The 21,331-nt window shown below is 36.1% G+C and overlaps 1 protein-coding gene across 6 annotated transcripts in view; it reads left to right on the top strand.

The window, feature by feature from the left end:
• Positions 1-21,129, top strand: part of RBBP6 (RB binding protein 6, ubiquitin ligase) — a 32,889-nt gene extending 11,760 nt beyond the window's left edge. For 3 of the 6 annotated variants that reach the window (XM_067013782.1, XM_067013779.1, XM_067013778.1), the window contains 16 exons: positions 1,421-1,465; positions 3,572-3,660; positions 3,776-3,872; positions 4,224-4,363; positions 6,216-6,329; positions 7,292-7,464; positions 8,907-9,010; positions 9,120-9,457; positions 11,296-11,392; positions 11,501-11,579; positions 11,690-11,744; positions 13,038-13,106; positions 15,537-15,899; positions 16,189-16,290; positions 17,127-18,884; positions 19,186-21,129. In XM_067013782.1, coding sequence (XP_066869883.1) covers positions 1,421-1,465; positions 3,572-3,660; positions 3,776-3,872; positions 4,224-4,363; positions 6,216-6,329; positions 7,292-7,464; positions 8,907-9,010; positions 9,120-9,457; positions 11,296-11,392; positions 11,501-11,579; positions 11,690-11,744; positions 13,038-13,106; positions 15,537-15,899; positions 16,189-16,290; positions 17,127-18,884; positions 19,186-20,764 — 5,202 coding nt within the window. In that variant the 3' untranslated portion in view covers positions 20,765-21,129. The remainder of the gene's footprint in view (positions 1-1,420; positions 1,466-3,571; positions 3,661-3,775; positions 3,873-4,223; positions 4,364-6,215; positions 6,330-7,291; positions 7,465-8,906; positions 9,011-9,119; positions 9,458-11,295; positions 11,393-11,500; positions 11,580-11,689; positions 11,745-13,037; positions 13,107-15,536; positions 15,900-16,188; positions 16,291-17,126; positions 18,885-19,185) is intronic. The other 3 variants (XM_059036933.2, XM_067013780.1, XM_067013781.1) reach the window with 3 other exon arrangements.
• Positions 21,130-21,331: the final 202 nt, after the last annotated feature.

The raw sequence follows: 21,331 nt of genomic DNA on the forward strand, positions 1-21,331 counted from the left end.
CTCCTGAGATACTCGTTCTTTAAGGAAAGAACACATCAAAGCTGCACAAGAGTGAGAACCCACTGGTGGGTTGTATGGCTAGGAGTGTATGTGGGATTCGTGCATTATGGACTCTGTAGTCGCTCAATGTGGAGCTAAGAACCTTTTGTTTAAGTAAACATCCCAGTGATAATATCCATCAAACTAACTTTTAAAACTCTTAAGATATATTTTAAATTTAGCCAACATCAGTTTTGTTTCCATTTATTGAGTTACTGCTGTGGTGGGCATTGGGCTAAGAACTTCATATCGAAACTGATTACATTTCTGTTTGGGGCTCTAAGTCATGCTGCTTTTATTTTAATACTCTTAGTTCTCTGGAATACCTGAAAAATACATGATGAAGACTCACCTTTTTTCTTTGATGCAGACATCTTGTTACATTCTCTCCATTTTAAAGAAGAGTTCTGACCAATAATGCATGAGAAATTTATAACATGTCGAATAAGCAGCCCACTTACTGCATAGGAAGCTAATAATGTTTTCATTTTGGTACACTTGTAGGGAAATCACATCTTTAGAGTTACATGCCAAAGGTGTGTGCATACACACATACATAAACATTTTTTTAAAGCTGGTATTAACATATTCAGGGGAACAATAATGAAGAAGTTTTAAATGTCACATTTTGAAAATTTTTTTTAAAGCCCTTTTATATCCATGTTTAATACTTGCTCTGTTTGATTAAATTAACTTTCTTTTCTCTGCATATTAAAGTCCATTCTGTAACTGCTGTTTGCCCTGTCCCAGGGTACCTTTTGTTTCCCTTTATTTGGCTTAACATCTTTGCCCTGATAAAGCTGTGGTTTCTTTGGCAAGATTAGCTATTGTTACTCTTTGTATGGGAGAATAAATGAACTTATTCAGACTGAGCAGTACATACTCAAAGAAGAAAAAAGTAGCAATTATCTGGGACCTGTTTTATTAAAGCAATTATCTGAGCCTTTAAAGAGCTGCTTGTTTTTACAGTGCTATATAATGGCATTACAGGAAAGTTCGAAACATTTCTTACTCTCTCTTCTAGTGTACGTTGTCTTGAGCATTATCAAATTTAGAGACCATTGATAGACATGGGACTCTTACTTAGTATTCAACCACCACTCTGAACAGGTTTCCTATGTGATATAGTTTTCTTTACCCTGTTTTCTCCTTGTAATTGAGTCCCTATCAACGGTTAGCCTTTATTTACTGTATGTTGGATGTGTGGAGAAGGATAAGTGGGGTGAGTTACATTTCAGCTTTAAAACAAGATAACATTCTTTAGAAAACGTCTAAGAAAAATGCCCAGTATTTGAACATTAAGTGGCAGTAGGGACTAAATGATCACTTTCAGATGTTTTCAGTGTGGAACTTGAATGTGTGTTTAATTTTTTGTGAACAGATTGATGACTCTTCTGCGTCTATTTCTCTGGCCCAGCTTACGAAGGTATATATATATATATATATATATATTCTTGAAAATATAAATCTTTTTCTAACATCGTATTTTTTTTTTGTTTGTTTAATGTGGAACAATGTTTTAAGAGGGGTTGGGGGAGGAGATATTTTGCAGACACATTGTACATACTATTGCTATCCTGTAAAGAGTAGTTGCTGTTTTGAGAAGATAGGGGGAGTATTTTGAAATCAGCTTCACCATAATGTTGGAGTATTGTTCATCTTCAAGACAGAAGAAACACATGAAGCTGCACTTACTCGCTTTTTTCCCTCATACATTTTGTTTAATTATACATTGGAAACTAACAAATTTCTGGAGGAATTCCCTGGTTTTGGCTGTAAATTATGTGGACTTTACGCAGCCAAAATAGAAGCTTTCCTTTACACGGACGATGGCGTGGTTATTTCTTGAATATTTGAATTGATCCCTTGAAGGTCAACATTTTAAATGTGATACAATTGTTTCTTTATGCTATAGACTTGTAGTCTGTCTGCATTAGAAAAAGTTTTAAACAACCTAATTTGTTTGAACACAGACTACATGAATTGTGTAAATGTATAAAGTTGTTTGCAGGAATATACCAATGTGTATGTTTGGCAGAGGGGAAAATTGTTACCTCCTGAAATCATTGTATATGCCATGTTTTGCGATAAGATTGCTTGCAATTTTCTGCTCAACAATGTGTACCTTTTGTTTGGGAAAGCACTAGTGATGGATTAATTTTTAAAACAATAGACTTAGTTTGCAAATTGTGCCTTTAGGGGAAAAAAGGCAAATATTACAGATCAGGCAGATTTTTGAGGGCCAAGAAGGAAGTTTTCCAGTTTTCCGAAAATCATTTTTTCCCTGCTATCAGAAATGTAAAACCAAATTTAGCAACCGAAGTTAATGAGTTAGATGAGCTTTCCATTAGTGCTGTCCCTATCTTGTCTTTGGCTTTGTTATAGGTTTTGTCCTTATCCCCTAGAATGTATCCCCCAAAATGTCCTAGTAACAAATACAGCTTTTTAAGCTCCTGTTGTGGGAAAAGTAAACATTAAAGTTGATGATTCTAAAACATGAAGTGGGCTAAAACCAATCTCTATAATTTTTTAATGCAAAGTGGTTTAGCATAGAGTTAACATCTTTAGCAACTTATAGTTCACTGTTTTAATTCATGTGTACTGTAAGGACCATATTTGAGTTTTGGTCTATTCCTACCATTGTTTCTTTGTGGGAAGCAGTTGCGGAGTTTTGGAGGTTTGGGGGATTTTTTTTTTTTTTTTAAACTATTTGTAAGTTACTGTTTGGGTTCAAACAAATTAGTTGTTCAACATCTGTAATCCAGTTTTCTGTAAATGTTGCTGTTGTTCTAAGCTCTGTTAATGTTAAGCATTCTTTGTATATAAAATTACAATAAAGTGTTAAAACTGGTTGCTTGTTTTGTGGATGAATGTAAAGCTAAAATCTAATGAATGGCTGATATGAGTGCTAGATGCTTGAAGATTCAAGTTATTAGGACTCACTCCCTTAGACCCTGCTTATATCTAGACTATTGTATGTAATACCTTAAAGATAAAGTTCATAAATCTTTGGAGAGTTGGATTTAAAATTTGAATGCTCTGTGCATGTGCTTTGCACTTAGTTTGAAATTTGACACTGTTACCTAAAGAGCCTTCTGACTTGTAGTATCTGCTGCATAATATGTTCAATTGTTCTACCCCCAACACTACCTCCAAGTTATATACTTGACATTTGATGCTTAATGCTGTGACACTTGAACTATTTTTAAGACTTAAAAACATCAAGTGTTTCTCTCCTAGCTTAATCTCAGTTTTTAACTCTTAGAAGAGTAGTATGCAAATCTTAAATGTAAGGTACAAACAGGGTCTAAGGTTTGAGTGCCCCCAGAAAGACTTTCTTCAGCACCATAGACACCCAAACATCATGTAATGACCTAACGAACTCCCAGTGCGTCTTCTAGGTTATACTTGTAAATAACTGTTTTTATGCAAGATTAGATACTGCTCTTTACAGGATGAGTGGTGTTGTCTTTGGCTGTGTGGTCTTAAATGTGTTTCTAATGTGTGTGTCAAATAATTACCTGTTAAACAGACTGCCAATCTGGCTGAAGCCAATGCTTCTGAAGAAGATAAAATTAAAGCAATGATGTCGCAATCTGGCCATGAATACGACCCAGTCAAGTAAGTTCATAAATACTTTATACTAATAGGTACTTTGGGGTGGGGTCTCCCCCCCATATCAAAAGCATTTTTTTCAAGTCTTTGTGTACATGTAATTTTTTTTTCCCCCTTTCAGTTACATGAAGAAACCTCTAGGTCCACCACCTCCATCTTATACTTGTTTCCGTTGTGGTAAACCTGGCCATTATATTAAGAATTGCCCAACAAATGGGGTAAGTTCAAAGTAGAAGCTGTGATACACCTTATTTTTCTTAAAATTTTTTCTTAGCCATATTATTTTTCTTGGTAAATACTGCCTTTTCTATTACAATGGCAAATGAGCATAGCTTTTAGAGCCAAACTGCCAGGCTTCAAATCTTGACACTGCCACTGAGTGAGCAAGTTACTTGATTTCTCCAAGCCTGTTATTTCTTCTCTGTGAAACGGAGGTAATATAGTACTTCCCTCACATGGCTGTTGTGAGGATTAAATGGGATCATATATGATGTTAGCACTGCGTGTTAGCTAATATTAAATAAAGGTAACTGCTTTTTCTCCTCCTCTCTCCTTTCCCATACATATAGGATAAGAACTTTGAATCTGGTCCTCGGATTAAAAAGAGCACTGGAATTCCCAGAAGTTTTATGATGGAGGTGAAAGATCCTAACATGAAAGGTGCAATGCTTACCAACACTGGAAAATATGCAATACCAACTATAGATGCGTAAGTATTCAAATTAGGTATGATCTATGGAGACTACAGTCAGTCCAGGTGATAGTGTTTTATTTAATCTTGGGCTTGTAAGTTGGCTAGTTGGATTCCTTATGAACGTTGTGTACCAAGACTTAGTCTCCACATGTTGCATTTCTCTGTTAAGAATGAGAGGCTGCAGTCTGCTCCATTTAAAGCAAATTTAAAATGGATTTGGGGTTTTTTGCTGCCAGTGAGTGCCACTTCCCTTGTGGTCTTCTAATTTTTCTTTTTTTGTCATTCCCTGCTCTCTTCCTCATTCACTTACATACTCCCACATAGTCTTGTATGCTGTTTGCATCCTTTAAAAGAACAAGACAAGTATCTTAAACTTTCTGAGAACCAGGAGGCTTAAGAATAAAAGTTCTGCAAGATATCAAGGCAAATTTAAGTGCCAAGATTTGTGGTCTTCTAATTTTTCTTTTTTTGTCATTCCCTGCTCTCTTCCTCATTCACTTACATACTCCCACATAGTCTTGTATGCTGTTTGCATCCTTTAAAAGAACAAGACAAGTATCTTAAACTTTCTGAGAACCAGGAGGCTTAAGAATAAAAGTTCTGCAAGATATCAAGGCAAATTTAAGTGCCAAGATTAAAGGAAATGCTGAGGTATCTTGAATAAGTTTGGCTATACTGTGTGAGTCTTAAGATTCTGAAGTGTGGTTTATTTCATAAACCATTAGTTCAGATCAGCTATACCTTAATGCTTATTTTTAATATGTTTTCAGATTTTATTTTATGAGCCAATTTTTAATGAAATGAATAGACAGTAAACCTAGAGGCATAGTTCAACTAGATAACTTCCCATTTTATCTGCTTTTATTAATACATTTAATTACCTTTTTGATTACCATCAACAGTTGTAAACTCTCACAATATAAAACACAATATTAAGTGTTCTTTGGAATATGGTTCGCTAACTTAATCGTGCATAAGAATCTCTTACAAAAGTGTGTTAAACAACCTGGGTGCCCTGCCCCTCCCCCTCCCCCAGGGATTATATGATGAGACTCTGAGTCTGCATTTTTGAGCAAGTCCTCAAGGAGATTATGAGTTTAGGGGATCCTTAGGGCATACCTTGAGAAACATCAATTTAGAGAATAGATGTCCATGTTCTTAGTGACAAAATTATGCTAAGAACAGTTTTCCTCAGCTTCATGCTATATTGTCAGATGTGGTGAGCAGGTAAGGATGATGAAAATGGCTATGCTTACAGAGTGATACTGAAAAAAGATTGTGTTTTTGAGTAGGTAAATACATTGTCCTTGAGTAAATACATTGTTTTAGTTCACAGATAAGAATTAATGTTTTCCTAAACTCCCAACCCTGCTCACTTTCTCAACTTCACTCCCATGTATTTTTTTACCAGTCTACCATCCTGTGTTTTTGTGGTTCATCTTAGAGCAGTTTGTTGTTACACTGTTTCTAATTCAGACATTTCATACATGATTCCAAACAGCTGTAGGTTGAAATTGATGACTTTTACAGACACAATTTAAGAGCAGACGGCTACATATTAATGTAATATGTAGATATAAAAGTATTTAAATAGAAATTTGTGTTGGAAAAATTAACATCACCTGTGAACCCCTACTAATAATTAACTTCATTGCTTTTGAATACTGAAATACAAAAGCCCATTTTGTGCCAAACACATAGCAAATACGGGGGAAAATGGGAACCCAAATATTTTAAATGAAACTTTCACTCTCTCCACTAACACCACTGATAAGCAACTTAGACTCTTCTTCTGTTTCTTTTTCTATCCTCTCTTCTCCTCTTTTTTTTTTTTTTTTTTTTCTTTTCTTTTCTCTCTTTTGGGCAGTGGGAGACTCCTCTTTCACAAATTGGGAACAATGGGGCATAAGCAAATTGATACATATTTCTGGAATCGTGGTGATGTCTATGGAGCAACTGCAACACAAATAACACACCTAAGGTACCCTGCTCTGTCCAGATGAGATTCTTTCATTTTCAGCATTGAGATGAACACACTCTGTTCCTGAATGAAACAGAAAGGATTTCTCTAGGAATTCCTGTTTGACAAATGTGCCTGATGATAGAGAAGATGAGGGTGTTGGAAGCAGTGGTGATAAGTCTGAGAATAGAATATTTTGGTTTTTTATTTTTAATATATTTAATACCCAACATTTCTGCAAAGTACATTTCTACGAAAAATGGACCTCCAAATATCTAATGAGGTGTTCCTTTAAATTTTTTACACATATTCTAAATATTTGTCCTGAATATTTCTTCATTGACTATAAATAGATTAATCTCTCTTAAAATGTTAACTATAGTAGACCACTGTTTTGAAGTCTAATTCTGGCTATTAATTACTGGTGTGATTAGTGACATATTTCCCTTGAATTATCCCCCTTAATTGTGTAATGTCAGTACCAATTTTAGTTTACCATATTATGGTATTCACATTAGTACCTTCACAGGTTTTGGGGACTGTTAGACTATGGAGGAAGAAAAAACAATTTTTTTCCCCCCAAGAAACATGGTAGTAGAGAAAATAGTGATTAGGGTGTTGTCATAGCTTAAGCTCAAATCCCATCTCTGCCACCCATATAAATATAAATTTGTGGCACTGATTGTGTCGCTTTACTTCTCTGGCTCTCAGTTCTTAGAGTTACAGATTTGAAGATCCTTTTAGCCACTTTGATAGCATTTTTTTTTCTTTTTTGTTATACTTGTTTAGGATTTTGTTATATCTTTTTGTTTAGGGGAGGATGTTCATAACTGCTCCCTTATTTTGGGAGGTACACACTTATATAAACTGATTTGACATTGTACTGAATTATAAGTACCCATTATGGTATAGTAGAATATGTAAATTTTTTTGGAAATACTTTGCCTTAACAATGTTAAAACACTTAAAACTTTCTTTTACAGAGAAGCATATGCAATTGGGAAAAAAGAAAAACCACCTTTTTTACCAGAGGAACCATCATCATCTTCAGAAGAAGATGATCCTATCCCAGATGAATTGTTGTGTCTTATCTGCAAAGATATTATGACTGATGCTGTTGTCATTCCGTGCTGTGGAAACAGTTATTGTGATGAATGTAAGAAATGTTGAATCTTTGACAATACATAATTTAGAGTATGTGTATTTCCTTGGGAAGGCTGTTAGCAATATTGTATATTTTAATAATAAAATATGAATTGATAAATTAATGAGCATTTTATAACCTTGTTGCTACTTTTTAAAAAAAAACAACAGCCTCCTTGTCCTTTTAAATATTAGAATTGACCACCTTCTTTACCTTCATCAGGGTGACTTTACTGAGGTTTTATAAAATGTAGGATTTTTATTTTCTGTTTTAAATGGTATACAGAAATTTAAAAGCCTTTTGGGCTTTAGATATTCCAGAAGTACTTTTAAATGATATCTAAGTCCCTTTCTAGGAATGTGAAAAATAGCTTATTCTAAAATTCTTAAGTGTGATTGAGAACTATTCTGTAAAGATATTGCCCAACATTTGCCAGGGGGTTACTTGTGACTTTTGTCTTGAGTCATTTATATTCTACTAGCACTTGAGTTTTTTCTGCCACATATCTTAAGTTTGTCCCTTCTTACCCAGCTGAAAATGATGTCATCTGAAAATTTCATTGCTCAGTCCTGCTCTGGTCTTTATCATTTCTAAAGATAGTTTGGGGGGACTTCCCTGGCAGTCCAGTGGTTAAGACTCCACACTTCTGCAGGGGACGCAGGTTTGATCACTGGTCGCACGGCCACAAAAAAAAGGTAGTTTTGGAATACAAATCTTTCTTATGGGGCTTCTTCAGTGAAGACCAAAGTCAAGAAGAGGTCACTTAAAACTTGTTTCAGAGTATGTCTTGAATTTAACAGACCACTTATGATTGGATTTTTTGCAACACTGAAGCATAGTGCATCTATAATTTAGTATTGGTTCTTACCTGCTGTGCTATAGGTGTCTCTGATTTCCTTGCCTGAATAATGCTTCTGTTATTTACAATGCCCTTTTCTAGTGATGCTTCTTTTCTTAGCACCATATACCTTGTGGGATCTTAGTTCCCTACCAGGGATTGAACCCTGGGCCCTCAGCAGTGAAAGTGCGGAGTCCTAACCACTGGACCACCAGGGAATTCCCAAGTGATGCTTTTTTAAAAGCCCTATATTAGCTATAATGTTTTTGTCTTTTTCTAGACTATCTCTATTTCTTTTTTTTTTTTTTTCTCTATAATCCGATTACTAGCTAAACAAAGAAAATTGTATTTGGGAAAGAGCATCTTTTCTCTCAGTTTAAATGTTTGTTTAGCATATATCCATTACTTCTGTTTTTAAGGTAGAGAGAGGTTAGAGCAGAGGAGTGCTATCAGGTGAGAAATTTTATATTTCCTAATCTAAGAATAGAAATAGTTAGTGATGTGTGCTTGGAAAACGGTAATGTAACTGAACACATGTAAATGGTCTTTTTAATTCATTCACTAAAAACTGGTTTCCTAACTATGCTTTTGTTAATATTTAAAATCTTATACATAGGTATAAGGACAGCTCTCTTGGAATCAGATGAACATACATGTCCAACATGTCATCAGAATGATGTCTCTCCTGATGCTTTAATTGCCAATAAGTTCTTACGACAGGTAGCTATATTTGTATCCCTTTTTATGAAAATTTTTTTTAAAATCTTTTAATTGATTTAACCGTACTTGAGTAAATACTACATTACATTTTTATGTTTGGTGTCTGTAGGCTGTTAATAACTTCAAAAATGAAACTGGTTATACGAAAAGACTAAGAAAACAGTTGCCTCCACCCCCACCCCCAATACCACCTCCAAGACCACTCATTCAGCGGAACCTGCAACCTCTGATGAGATCTCCAATATCAAGACAACAGGATCCTCTGATGATTCCAGTGACATCTTCATCAACTCACCCGGCTCCATCTATATCTTCATTAACCTCTAATCAGTCTTCCTTGGCCCCTCCTGTGCCTGGAAATCCATCTTCTGCCCCAGCCCCTGTACCTGATATAACTGCAACAGTCTCCATATCAGTCCACCCAGAAAAATCAGATGGACCTTTTCGGTAAGTCTATGTATTTCTCACTATTAGGAAACAATTGAGATCAGTGATGTAGTTTTTCTTATTGTATATTGCTTTACCAGTTGTTTTAGTGACCTTCAGTCTGTTGCATCCCACTGTGCTCAGTAAGGTGGATGACTTGTAAGAAATGACCAGTACTTGGCGCTTGCACAGCTGGGGCCCAGGTTCGATCCCTGGTCGGGGAGCTAAGATCCCACAAGCCACACGATACAGCCAAATTTTTTTTAAAAAGGAAAGAAATGGCTAAGTTTTACTGGAGGAATAGACAAATGAAGGAGATTCATTTGCAAATTATTAAGCATCCCAAGGTCAAAAACTATACACGTTGCCAGCAAGTCACATTAAATGTTGAATAATATCCCATAACAGCTCTGCAGTTCCCTAGAGGGAGAGGTCACTTATGGTCACATTAGAAAACAGTAGATTTGAGCAGAACTAAAAACAATTTGGATAAATAGAGAAAGAGGGGATGAAATACTGGTAGAAGTAGAGAGGTCAGAAATAATTGTTTTGGAGCATAATTATGTAGGAGAGTAGTGGAAACTCACTTAAATCCTACCACTCCTGAAATGAAAGGGACCTTTATAGTCCAATGGCTTATAAAGTCTTAAAAAATCAACCAGCTTTTAAAAAATAGATGCCAGGGGTTTGTTCCCAGAAACAAAATCTTTAGGAGTAGGACCTTTACAAGTATATTTAAGAAATCCCTGCAAAGTATTATATATAGGATGGATAAACAAGGTCCAGCTGTATAGCACAGGGAACTATATATTCAATATCATGTAATAAACCATACTGGAAATGAATGTGAAAAAGAATGTATATATATGTATAACTGAATCATTTTGCTGTGCAGCAGAAATTAACACTATAAATCAACTGTAGTTGAATAAAATAAATTTTTTTAAAATCCCACTTATCTAGTTATCTAAGGTTACCCTTTTGATTTAGTGGTAGAGGTGGAAGTAGAATTTACTCTTAATTCTTTATTTATTTATTTTGTCTCTCAAGGTTTTTTTTTTAGCTTTACTAGTCTTAAAACAACCAATTTCTATCATATCTATCATAGATTGTACTTCTTTAGGAGGCTCCTTCATTTTACATGTCACTTATATATGAAGAACTCTTCAAAAATCCAGTCCTCTCTCTTTCCCCAGAAGTTTTCATCATCTTTGATATAACTCATCTTAATGCAAGTGTGATGGATAAACAGTAACAAGATGTGATTTTTACTTTTTTTTTTCCTTTGATAATTTTTACTCATTACATGCAGAAGTAAATTTTATAATCCTATTATCACAGATTATGTATTTCCGAAATAAGAATATTTGTGTAATGCAGACATTTCCTTCAGGTCTATTTTTCAAACTTTGCAAGTATTATATATAGAGGCCTCTTAAATATGACTCAAATCTTTGTAACGTGGAATTTTTTTTTTCAAAAATATGGAAAATATTGCCTATTTTTTTCCAGTTTTATTGAGAAATAATTGACATACATCACTGTATAAGTTTAAGGCATACAGTACAGTGATTTGACTTATATATTGTGAAATAATTACCACAGTAGGTTCGGCTAACATCCATCTTCTCATGTAAATCCAATAACAAGGAAAAAAAAAATTTTCCCTTGTCATGAGAACTCAGGATCTATGCTCTTTTAACACCTTTCCTATATACCATACAGCTGTGTTAGCTATAGTCATCATGTTGTACATTACGTCCCAAGTACTTATTTATCTTATATAACTGGAAGTTTGTAGCTTTAATCCTCCATTTCTGGTGACTTCTTAATGTATTGTAAATTATATTATTATCTAGGGATTCTGATAATAAAATACTGCCAGCTGCAGCGCTTGCATCTGAACATTCAAAGGGAGCCTCTTCTATTGCAATTACTGCCCTTATGGAAGAGAAGGTAAGTTTCACTGGCTTTTAAATTTGGAGATTTTTTATTATTATTATTACAGTAGAGTTTTTTGTTTTGTTTTTTAAACCTATACCTTTTTGTGTTTTTTTCCCAAAGGGTTACCAGGTGCCTGTACTTGGAACCCCATCTTTACTTGGACAGTCATTATTGCATGGACAGTTGATCCCCACAACTGGTGAGTAAAATCATTTTGGTTTGAACTTTTTTCCTTAAAAAATAATTTTAACTTTATTTAACCTGTAATTGTATATTTACTTATTGTTTTTGTTTATTTTTGTTTCCAAGGTCCAGTAAGAATAAACACTGCTCGTCCAGGTGGTGGTCGACCAGGTTGGGAGCAGTAAGTATCTGTCTCAAATAATCTGCAGATGATTGCTTTCAAACCGGATACTGGAAATTACAATCTAAGCAGTGTGTGCTGAGTGTCTTTTATTGTAAACTCTTTTATATGCCATCTTAACGCAGTTTTTATGTAAAATGTCGCAAATTCAAGACTATATGAAGAATTCTTCTTAAAAAATGAGTAATTCTTTTCTATAATAATAAAATGTAAACTCATGTAAATTCTTTTTACTTTTATGACTTAAATGGTGATCTTGGCAGAATCTCAGTTAATGAACAGATAAGAATTACTTGAAAGAATATTTTAAATATATTTTAAATCTACTGCTAGTAGATTAAACTTTTTCCTCTTTAATTTGGATGTTTTTGAACACATATTAAGAGTAAAGGCTATCAAACACAAAATTTCTCATTTTGACTAGCTATGTTAATGAAATTTTATTGCATATTAAAATCTATAGGGTGTGGGAGACACTGCTTTGTGAATGATCACTGGTGTTCTCCTTACTTGCTGCAAGTAATAAATCCTTCCATCTCCCAGCAGAAAAAAACAAAAAATTCTTTAGGGTATGATTTACTACCCTGAAGTACTAAGAACTTTGATCTTCTATAGGACGTTCTATGGCATTAAAAGTCAGATTTATTTATTGTTTTTATATAATTATTTCTGTTTATGTAACCCATATAAATGGGCTCATATATTTATGTAAACTGGCTTATATTCTAAAACTTTAATCTTTTTGTTTGAAAGATACAAACTTTTTATAGAAAAAGTATGTTAGAAAAAGTATGTTAGTTGAGAGACTAGCAGAATATATCAGTAGAAAGAACACGGGATTTGGAGACAGACCTGGGTTTGAGTCCCAGCTCCTGCATTTGCTAGCTATATGACAATGGGTGTGTGATTCTATTCTCAGCCTCCATTGCCTCATCTGTAGAATTGGAATGGTGCTACTTACCTCACATGTCAAATGCCTCTCCATAGTGCCCAGCAGATAAAAGGGCTCTTTTCCTTTTCTGTAACAATAAGTTCATAGAGTAACTTATAGAATGCTAATTAGAATACGGTATTACATAAAATATATATTGAAGCTTAATTGTTTATGTTAATCAGAAAGAATATTTAATTTTAAGTAAATATAACGCTCATATCTCTATCTGAAACAAGGTTAAGAATCAGGATCAGGGAGTAAGGAAAAGTTTTCATTATAGTTAAAATAGGTATATTAAAGTCTACACACGAAAAGGTGTGTATAATACTCAAGCCTATTTTATCCTTCTTTCCACACAGTTCCAACAAGCTTGGATATCTGGTTTCTCCACCACAGCAAATTAGAAGAGGGGAGAGAAGCTGCTACAGGTAGGCTTGCTAAAAATCTTGAAAAACAGTAATCTGATGACACACTGAAAAATATAACACAAATTAAAGCACAGTAGTGGTAGGGGGAGTGGGTTCATATGATTTATACTTTCCTCGCTTAAATCTTAAGTAGTTGCCCTTAAGAGGCCTATAAAAGAATAGATTACATTTAATATTTTATATATATATATATAAATTTATTTATTTTTGTCTGCGTTGGGTCTTCATTGCTGCACACAAGCTTTTTCTAGCTGTGGCGAGCAGGGGCTACTCTTTGTTGCCATGCGCGGGCTTCTCATTGCTGTGGCTTCTCTTGTTGTGGAGCACAGGCTCTAGGCACATGGGCATCAGTAGTTGTGGCACGCAGGCTCAGTAGTTGTGGCACATGGACTCTAGAGCGCAGGCTCAGTAGTTGTGGCGCACAGGCTTAGTTGCTCCACGGCATGTGGGATCTTCCTGGACCAGGGCTTGAATCCATGTCTCCTGCATTGGCAGGCGGATTCTTAACCAGTGAGCCACTAGGGAAATCCCTACATTTAGTGTTTTAAATGTTGGTTTTTTAAGGCTACATCTTTACTGCTCCTTCCCAAGGACTACTTTCTCCCTGTCAGCACACAGCAGAATACTGGCTTACATTTACTCTGTTGAGTGTAGAGGGCGGTCAGTAAGGCCCAGACAAACTAAGGTGTTGATTTAATTTAAGATGGATGTTAACTAGCTCAGCTCCCAAATGCGAAGAAGACTTGGATATATTTCTCCCCTAGACTCAGTTATCCCCATCTTCTACCATCTTCTCTTCCAAAAGGAGAGACAGAGATTGTTAGGGGCCTTTGCCCAGAAGATGCACAAGCAGTGTTAATCTAAGAAGTAAGTCGTATAGTTCTTACTATCTAGGTCATACTTAAGGGTATCTTCTAGTGCTCCAAAGAGAATTGCTAACCTTATGAAAGATAACTACTGTTTTGTTGTTAGATCACATATTTAATAAGAAGATAATATTTACTAAATCAGACTCTCTGAAAAGAGGCCTGAAATCTAAATCCCAGCTGCTGCTATTGTATACCAGTTACCTATAATTTAAAGATCCTTTTAGTTTAACAGAAATAAGCACCCCCCCCCCTTTTTTTTTTTTTTGTGGTACGCAGGGCCTCTCACTGTTGTGGCCTCTCCCGTTGTAGAGCACAGGCTCAGTGGCCATGGCTTACGGAACCAGCCGCTCTGCGGCATGTGGGATCCTCCCGGACCCCACGTCCCCTGCATTGGCAGGTGTACTCTCAACCACTGCTCCACCAGGGAAGCCCAAGCGCACTTTTTTAAAGAAGCCACTGTTTCTTTGATGAGGTAGAATTTAGAAACTGGCCAGCACTGTTTTTTGTCTTTTTTTTTTTTTTTTTTTTTTTTTTGCGGTACGCAGGCCTCTCACTGTTGTGGCCTCTCCCATTGCGGAGCACAGGCTCCAGATGCGCAGGCTCAGAGGCCATGGCTCACGGGCCCAGCCGCTCCGCAGCATGTGGGATCTTCCCGGACCGGGGTGTGAACCCATGTCCCCTGCATCGGCAGGCGGACTCTCAACCACTGCGCCACCAGGGAAGCCCAGCACTGTTAATTTTAACCTAACCCTTTGAGGGAAAAAGTGAGATTTTCAGTTGTTAATTACAAATGTTAAAACTAGTATTTATTCTACTTTGTTTGTTTTTAAATAAATTTGTTTGTTTGGGGCTGTTTTGGGTCTTTGTTGCTGCACGCGGGCTTTCTCTAGTTGAGGTGAGCAGGGGCTACTCTTCGTTGTGGTGCATGGACTTCTTATTGTGGTGGCTTCTCTTGTTGCGGAGCACAGGCTCTAGGCGCGCAGGCTTCAGTAGTTGTGGCATGCAGGCTCAGTAGTTGTGGCACACGGGCTTAGTCGCTCCACAGCATGTGGGATCTTCCCAGACCAGCGGTCAAACCTGTGTCCCCTGCACTGGCAGGTGGATTCTTAACCACCATGCCAGCAGGGAAGTCCCATGTTTATTCTACTTTGAAGGGTCTTATTTCCTCAAAAAGATTATAGGAAGTGGGTTTTCTTCATTTAAACTTTTGGTCTTGGAAGGCATTTTGGGGAGAAATAGGTCATAGAGACATTAAGCTGTCAGTTCCTTTAAATGATAGATTAGGAGGTAATGAGATCATTGTGGAGTGATATTTGAACTTTTAAGTATGGCATCTCCATATAAAGAAGGCCGTGTAAAGTTACCTCAATCCCTAACTGGCCTTAAAAGTTGTTTTTAACATGTAAATGATGTTACTTTTACATATAAACAATATCAGTGTCCCCGTGCTTATTTGAATTGTTGATTCTTTTCCATTGTTTGTGGATTGAAAAGATTATGAGTAGAAAGGATAAGGTTACTTGTCTCAGATGCTTTAATATCTTGGAATTTATTTTTCCAGAAGTATAAACCGTGGACGACACCACAGCGAAAGATCACAGAGAACTCAAGGCCCGTCACTACCAGCAACTCCAGTTTTTGTACCTGTCCCACCCCCTCCCTTGTATCCTCCTCCTCCCCATACACTTCCTCTCCCTCCAGGTGTTCCTCCTCCACAGTTTTCTCCTCAGTTTCCTCCCGGCCAGCCACCACCTGCTGGGTATAGTGTTCCCCCTCCAGGGTTTCCTCCAGCTCCGGCCAATTTATCAACACCTTGGGTATCATCAGGAGTACAGACAGCTCATTCAAATACCATCCCAACAACACAAGCACCACCTTTGTCCAGGGAAGAATTCTATAGAGAGCAACGACGACTAAAAGAAGAGTAAGTGTTTGAATTTGAAATTACTCTACACTTTTCATTTTCTGATGTAACGTTAAATAGGTATCTTTGGAAGCATTTTCCAGTGTTTCCAGTTAGTATAAGAAAAATCACCTAAAAATTAAACCAAGCCATACAAGCAACTTCCTCAGGGATTCCTAGTTATTTATAGTTTTAAAGTGGAAAACTAATGGCAATTTCATTCATTTCATTCATGATCTAATTACATTTGTCTTGTTAGTTTTCTTAAATGGTTTTTGTTAACTTTCGCTCTTTAACTTTATTTTACTAGGGAAAAGAAAAAGTCCAAGCTAGATGAGTTTACAAATGATTTTGCTAAGGAATTGATGGAATACAAAAAGATTCAAAAGGAGCGTAGGCGCTCATTTTCCAGGTTAGTGTTTTGCAAGCCTTCACAACAGAATTACAAATGGGACTTTGAATATCCAGGGATTAGCTATGGATATAAATAATATTGCAGTGATGGAATTTTTCTGATTCGGTCTAGGTTTATAAACATGGAAATGTAGCTTATTTCCCAATATCTGTTTATTGAAATATCTCACTGTAAATTCTATTGTGTAGAACTAGCAACTATGGGGATTAAATTGCCCTTGTCCCTTGAAGTTATTTATAGTGTGAAATAATTGGGAAATGTTTGTGGAAGGAAAGAAATAGAGGACTAGCCAAAGATTACATTTCTGAGGACCCTTTTACCTAAGGCTACAGCTTTCTGCTGGAACATTAACCTGTGTGATTATGAACTAACAGTAGAATACAAGTTGCTTTATTGATAGAAAAACTGAATTATAAATATTCCCAGGAAGTTTGTTTAAAAGACTTATTTTTTATGCTTGAGATGTCCTTTTAAAGCTAGACGATTGGCCAACGTAGGACAAAAAAAGTTACTCCTACTTAATAACCAGATAGGAAGTAATGTTTAAATTTAATTGGCATTTTATTTAATGTTAGGTCATATAACTCACGGTACATTAATGCACTTCACTCTAATTGTTAAGATTTCACTTTTGTTTTGTAACAAGTGATTGCTCTGATCTTTGTGTACTTTATTCCATTCCAGTAGAGGTCACTGTGCCTCTTTAATCATCTAAGTTGAAATGATATAAAGAAATAATGAACCGTGAGGAGAACATACTGAAATCTGAGAGTCTGTATTTTATTTTGTATATATTTCTCAACTATCAACTATTGTTTTATTTTTGCTTTTAGGTCCAAATCTCCCTATAGTGGTTCATCCTATTCAAGAAGTTCATATACTTACTCTAAATCAAGATCTGGTTCAACACGATCACGTTCTTACTCTCGATCGTTTAGCCGCTCACATTCTCGTTCCTATTCACGATCACCTCCATACCCCAGAAGAGGCAGAGGAAAGAGTCGAAATTACCGTTCAAGGTCTAGATCGCACGGGTATCATCGATCTAGGTCAAGGTCACCCCCATATAGACGGTATCATTCACGATCAAGATCTCCTCAAGCATTTAGGGGACAGTCTCCTAATAAACGTAATGTACCTCAAGGAGAAACAGAACGTGAATATTTTAACAGGTACAGAGAAGTTCCACCACCATATGACATGAAAGCTTATTACGGGAGGAGTGTTGACTTCAGAGACCCATTTGAAAAAGAACGTTATCGAGAATGGGAGAGAAAATATAGAGAGTGGTATGAAAAATATTATAAAGGCTATGCTGCTGGAGCACAGCCTAGACCATCAGCAAATAGAGAGAACTTTTCTCCAGAGAGATTTTTACCACTTAATATCAGGAATTCTCCCTTCACAAGAGGCCGCAGAGAGGAGTACTCCGGTGGACAGAGTCATAGAAGTCGAAACATAGGTGGCAACTATCCAGAAAAGCTTTCATCAAGAGACAGTCACAATCAGAAGGATAATACAAAGTCAAAAGAGAAGGAGAGTGAAAATGCTCCGGGAGATGGCAAAGGAAATAAACATAAGAAACACAGAAAAAGAAGAAAGGGGGAAGAAAGTGAAGGCTTTCTAAACCCAGAGTTATTAGAAACTTCTAGGAAATCAAGAGAGCCAACAAGTGGTGAAGAAAATAAAACAGACTCATTGTTTGTTCTCCCAAGTAGAGATGATGCTACACCTGTTAGAGATGAACCAATGGATGCTGAGTCCATTACTTTTAAATCAGTGTCTGAAAAAGACAAGAGAGAAAAAGATAAACCTAAAGCAAAAGGTGACAAGACCAAACGGAAAAATGATGGATCTACTGTGTCCAAAAAAGAAACTGTTGCAAAACCCGCTAAAGGACCTCAAGAAAAACTAGATGGAGAGCGTGAAAAATCTCCTCGATCTGAACCTCCACTTAAAAAAGCCAAAGAGGAGACTCCAAAGAATGACAATGTGAAATCATCATCTTCCTCTCAAAAAGATGAAAAGATCGTTGGTACCCCCAGAAAAGCTCACTCTAAGTCAGTAAAGGAACACCAGGAGACAAAAGCAGTCAAAGAGGAAAAAGTGAAGAAGGACTACTCCAAAGACGTCAAGTCAGAGAAGCTAACTAGTAAGGAAGAAAAGGCCAAGAAGCCTAATGAGAAAAGTAAACCACTTGATAGCAAGGGAGAAAAAAGGAAAAGAAAAACTGAAGAGAAAAGTGGAGATAAAGATTTTGAGTCATCTTCAATGAAAATCTCTAAATTAGAAGTAACTGAAATAATGAAACCATCGCCAAAGCGCAAAATGGAACTTGATATTGAAAAGCTGGATAGGACGCCTGAAAAAGACAAAATTTCATCATCAACTGCTCCAGCCAAAAAAATCAAGCTTAACAGAGAAACTGGAAAAAAAATTGGAAGTACAGAAAATATATCTAATACAAAAGAACCCTCTGAAAAATTGGAGTCAACGTCTGGCAAAGTTAAACAAGAAAAAATCAAAGGAAAGGTCAGGCGAAAAGTGACTGGAACTGAAGGATCCAGCTCAACACTTGTGGATTATACCAGGTATCTGATAATGGGTGGGTGGAAAAAGTGGAATATGTTAATTAAGAATGTATTGATGTTGGGGGTTAGCTGGTTACTCTTGTCTTTGAAGAAAGGAATTGTTAAAAGATAAGTAGATTTTGGGGGTGAGCCACATTTGTTTTTATATAATCATACACTTAAATCTTTATATCTCAGAGCACAATAAGTGTCTTTTGAAAGTTAAAAGGACATTTATCATGTTTAAGTTGGTCTTTTTATACTTATCAATGTTTAATAACTAAGTTCTTCATTAATTAAAAAATATTTTAATTCTTTTTAGTACCAGTTCGACTGGAGGCAGTCCTGTGCGGAAATCTGAAGAAAAAACAGATACAAAGCGAACTGTCATTAAAACAATGGAAGAATATAATAATGATAACACAGCTCCTGCTGAAGATGTTATTATTATGATTCAGGTTCCTCAATCCAAATGGGATAAAGATGACTTTGAGTCTGAAGAAGAAGATGTTAAATCCACCACACAGCCTATATCAAGTGTAGGAAAACCTGCCAGTGTTATAAAAAATGTTAGCACTAAACCATCAAATGCAGTCAAATATACTGAAAAAGAAAGTGAGTCATCAGAGAAAATTCAGAAACTCACCAAGGAAGTGAGCCATGAAATTACACAGCATGAGGTCAAAAGTTCAAAAAACTCTGCATCTAGTGAAAAAGGGAAAACCAAAGATCGAGATCATTCAGTGTTGGAAAAGGAAAACCCAGAAAAGAGGAAGAACAGCACTCAGCCAGAGAAAGATAGTAATCTGGACCGTCTGAATGAGCAAGGAAATTTTAAAAGTCTGTCTCAATCTTCCAAAGAGACTAGAACTTCTGGCAAAGAAGATAAGCATGATTCCATTCGAGGTTCCTCAAATAAAGACTTCACTCCCAACAGAGACAAAAAAACTGATTATGACAGCAGAGAGTATTCAAGTTCCAAACGTAGAGATGAAAGGAATGAATTAAGAAGAAAAGACTCCCCTTCTCGCAGTAAAGACTCTGCAGCTGGACAAAAAACTAAGCCAAGGGAGGAGAGAGATTTGCCTAAAAAAGGAACAGGAGATTCCAAAAAAAGTAACTCTAGTCCCTCAAGAGACAAAAAACCTCATGATCATAAAGCCACTTATGATGCTAAACGTTCAAGTGAAGAGACGAAATCTGTAGATAAAAATCCCTGTAAAGATCGGGAGAAACATGTATTAGAGGCAAAGAACAATAAAGAGTCAAGTGGCAATAAATCACTTTATATACTTAACCCACCGGACCCACAGATTGAGAAAGAGCAAGTCACTGGGCAAATTGATAAGAACACCATCAAGCCTAAACCCCAGTTAAGTCATTCCTCTCGACTGTCCTCTGACTTAACTAGAGAAACTGATGAAGCTGCTTTTGAACCAGATTATAATGAAAGTGACAGTGAAAGCAATGTATCTGTAAAAGAGGAAGAAACTACAGGAAAAATTTCTAAGGAACTGAAAGATAAAGTAATGGAGAAAGCAAAAGAGAGCCTGGACGTAGCAGCAGTCAGCCAGGTAGGTGTAACCAGGAGCCAGAGTCAAAGCAGCCCTAGTGTCAGTCCAAGTAGAAGTCATAGCCCTTCTGGAAGCCAAACCCGAAGCCACAGTAGCAGTGCTAGCTCTGCAGAAAGTCAGGACAGCAAGAAGAAGAAGAAAAAGAAGGAAAAGAAAAAGCACAAGAAACATAAGAAGCATAAGAAGCATAAGAAGCATGCAGGCACTGAAGTAGAATTGGAAAAAAGCCAAAAACACAAACATAAGAAAAAGAAGTCAAAGAAGAGCAAAGATAAAGAAAAGGAGAAGGAGAAGGATGACCAAAAAGTGAAATCTGTCACTGTGTAAAAGGGCAGATTTTAAAAATTGACTTAATTACTAAGTCATCTGTATTAAATTTTGTTATAATGTAAAGAGATTCAAGCTTTGTAAATAATGATATGGAAGACCCTGTGCTGCACTTAAAATATTGCTGCTTGATTATTTGATTTTTACATCAGAGCTTTATAACACGAACTTTTGTACAGAATTGTGAGTTGTGACCATGTAACATGAGAGGTTTTGCTAGGGCCTATTATTTTTAACCACCATTAATTAGTTGGGGTGGAGTTTACTGTACTGTGAAATTTTCACATTTGAATTTTTTTAATTGCCTGGCAAAAGCTGATATCAGTTCTAAAATATCAGCAGAATGATTTGCTGAATTCATTACAACTCCGTTATGTCACTTTTTGATTACAATAAAAGTTTTCAGTAAACTTTTCAAATGTTGAATATTTGCCTTATTTGAAGGAAAGTGTGTCATGTCTCTTCCCCCTTCCACTTCCATATTTAAAATATCCTGTGAGACTTTAGTATAAGCTGAACTGTATATATAAAATTCTGAAGTAAACATGGAAAGTGTACTTCATTAGT

Source organism: Kogia breviceps, chromosome 14 (genome assembly GCF_026419965.1).
Source record: "Kogia breviceps isolate mKogBre1 chromosome 14, mKogBre1 haplotype 1, whole genome shotgun sequence".
Lineage (NCBI taxonomy): Eukaryota > Metazoa > Chordata > Mammalia > Artiodactyla > Physeteridae > Kogia > Kogia breviceps.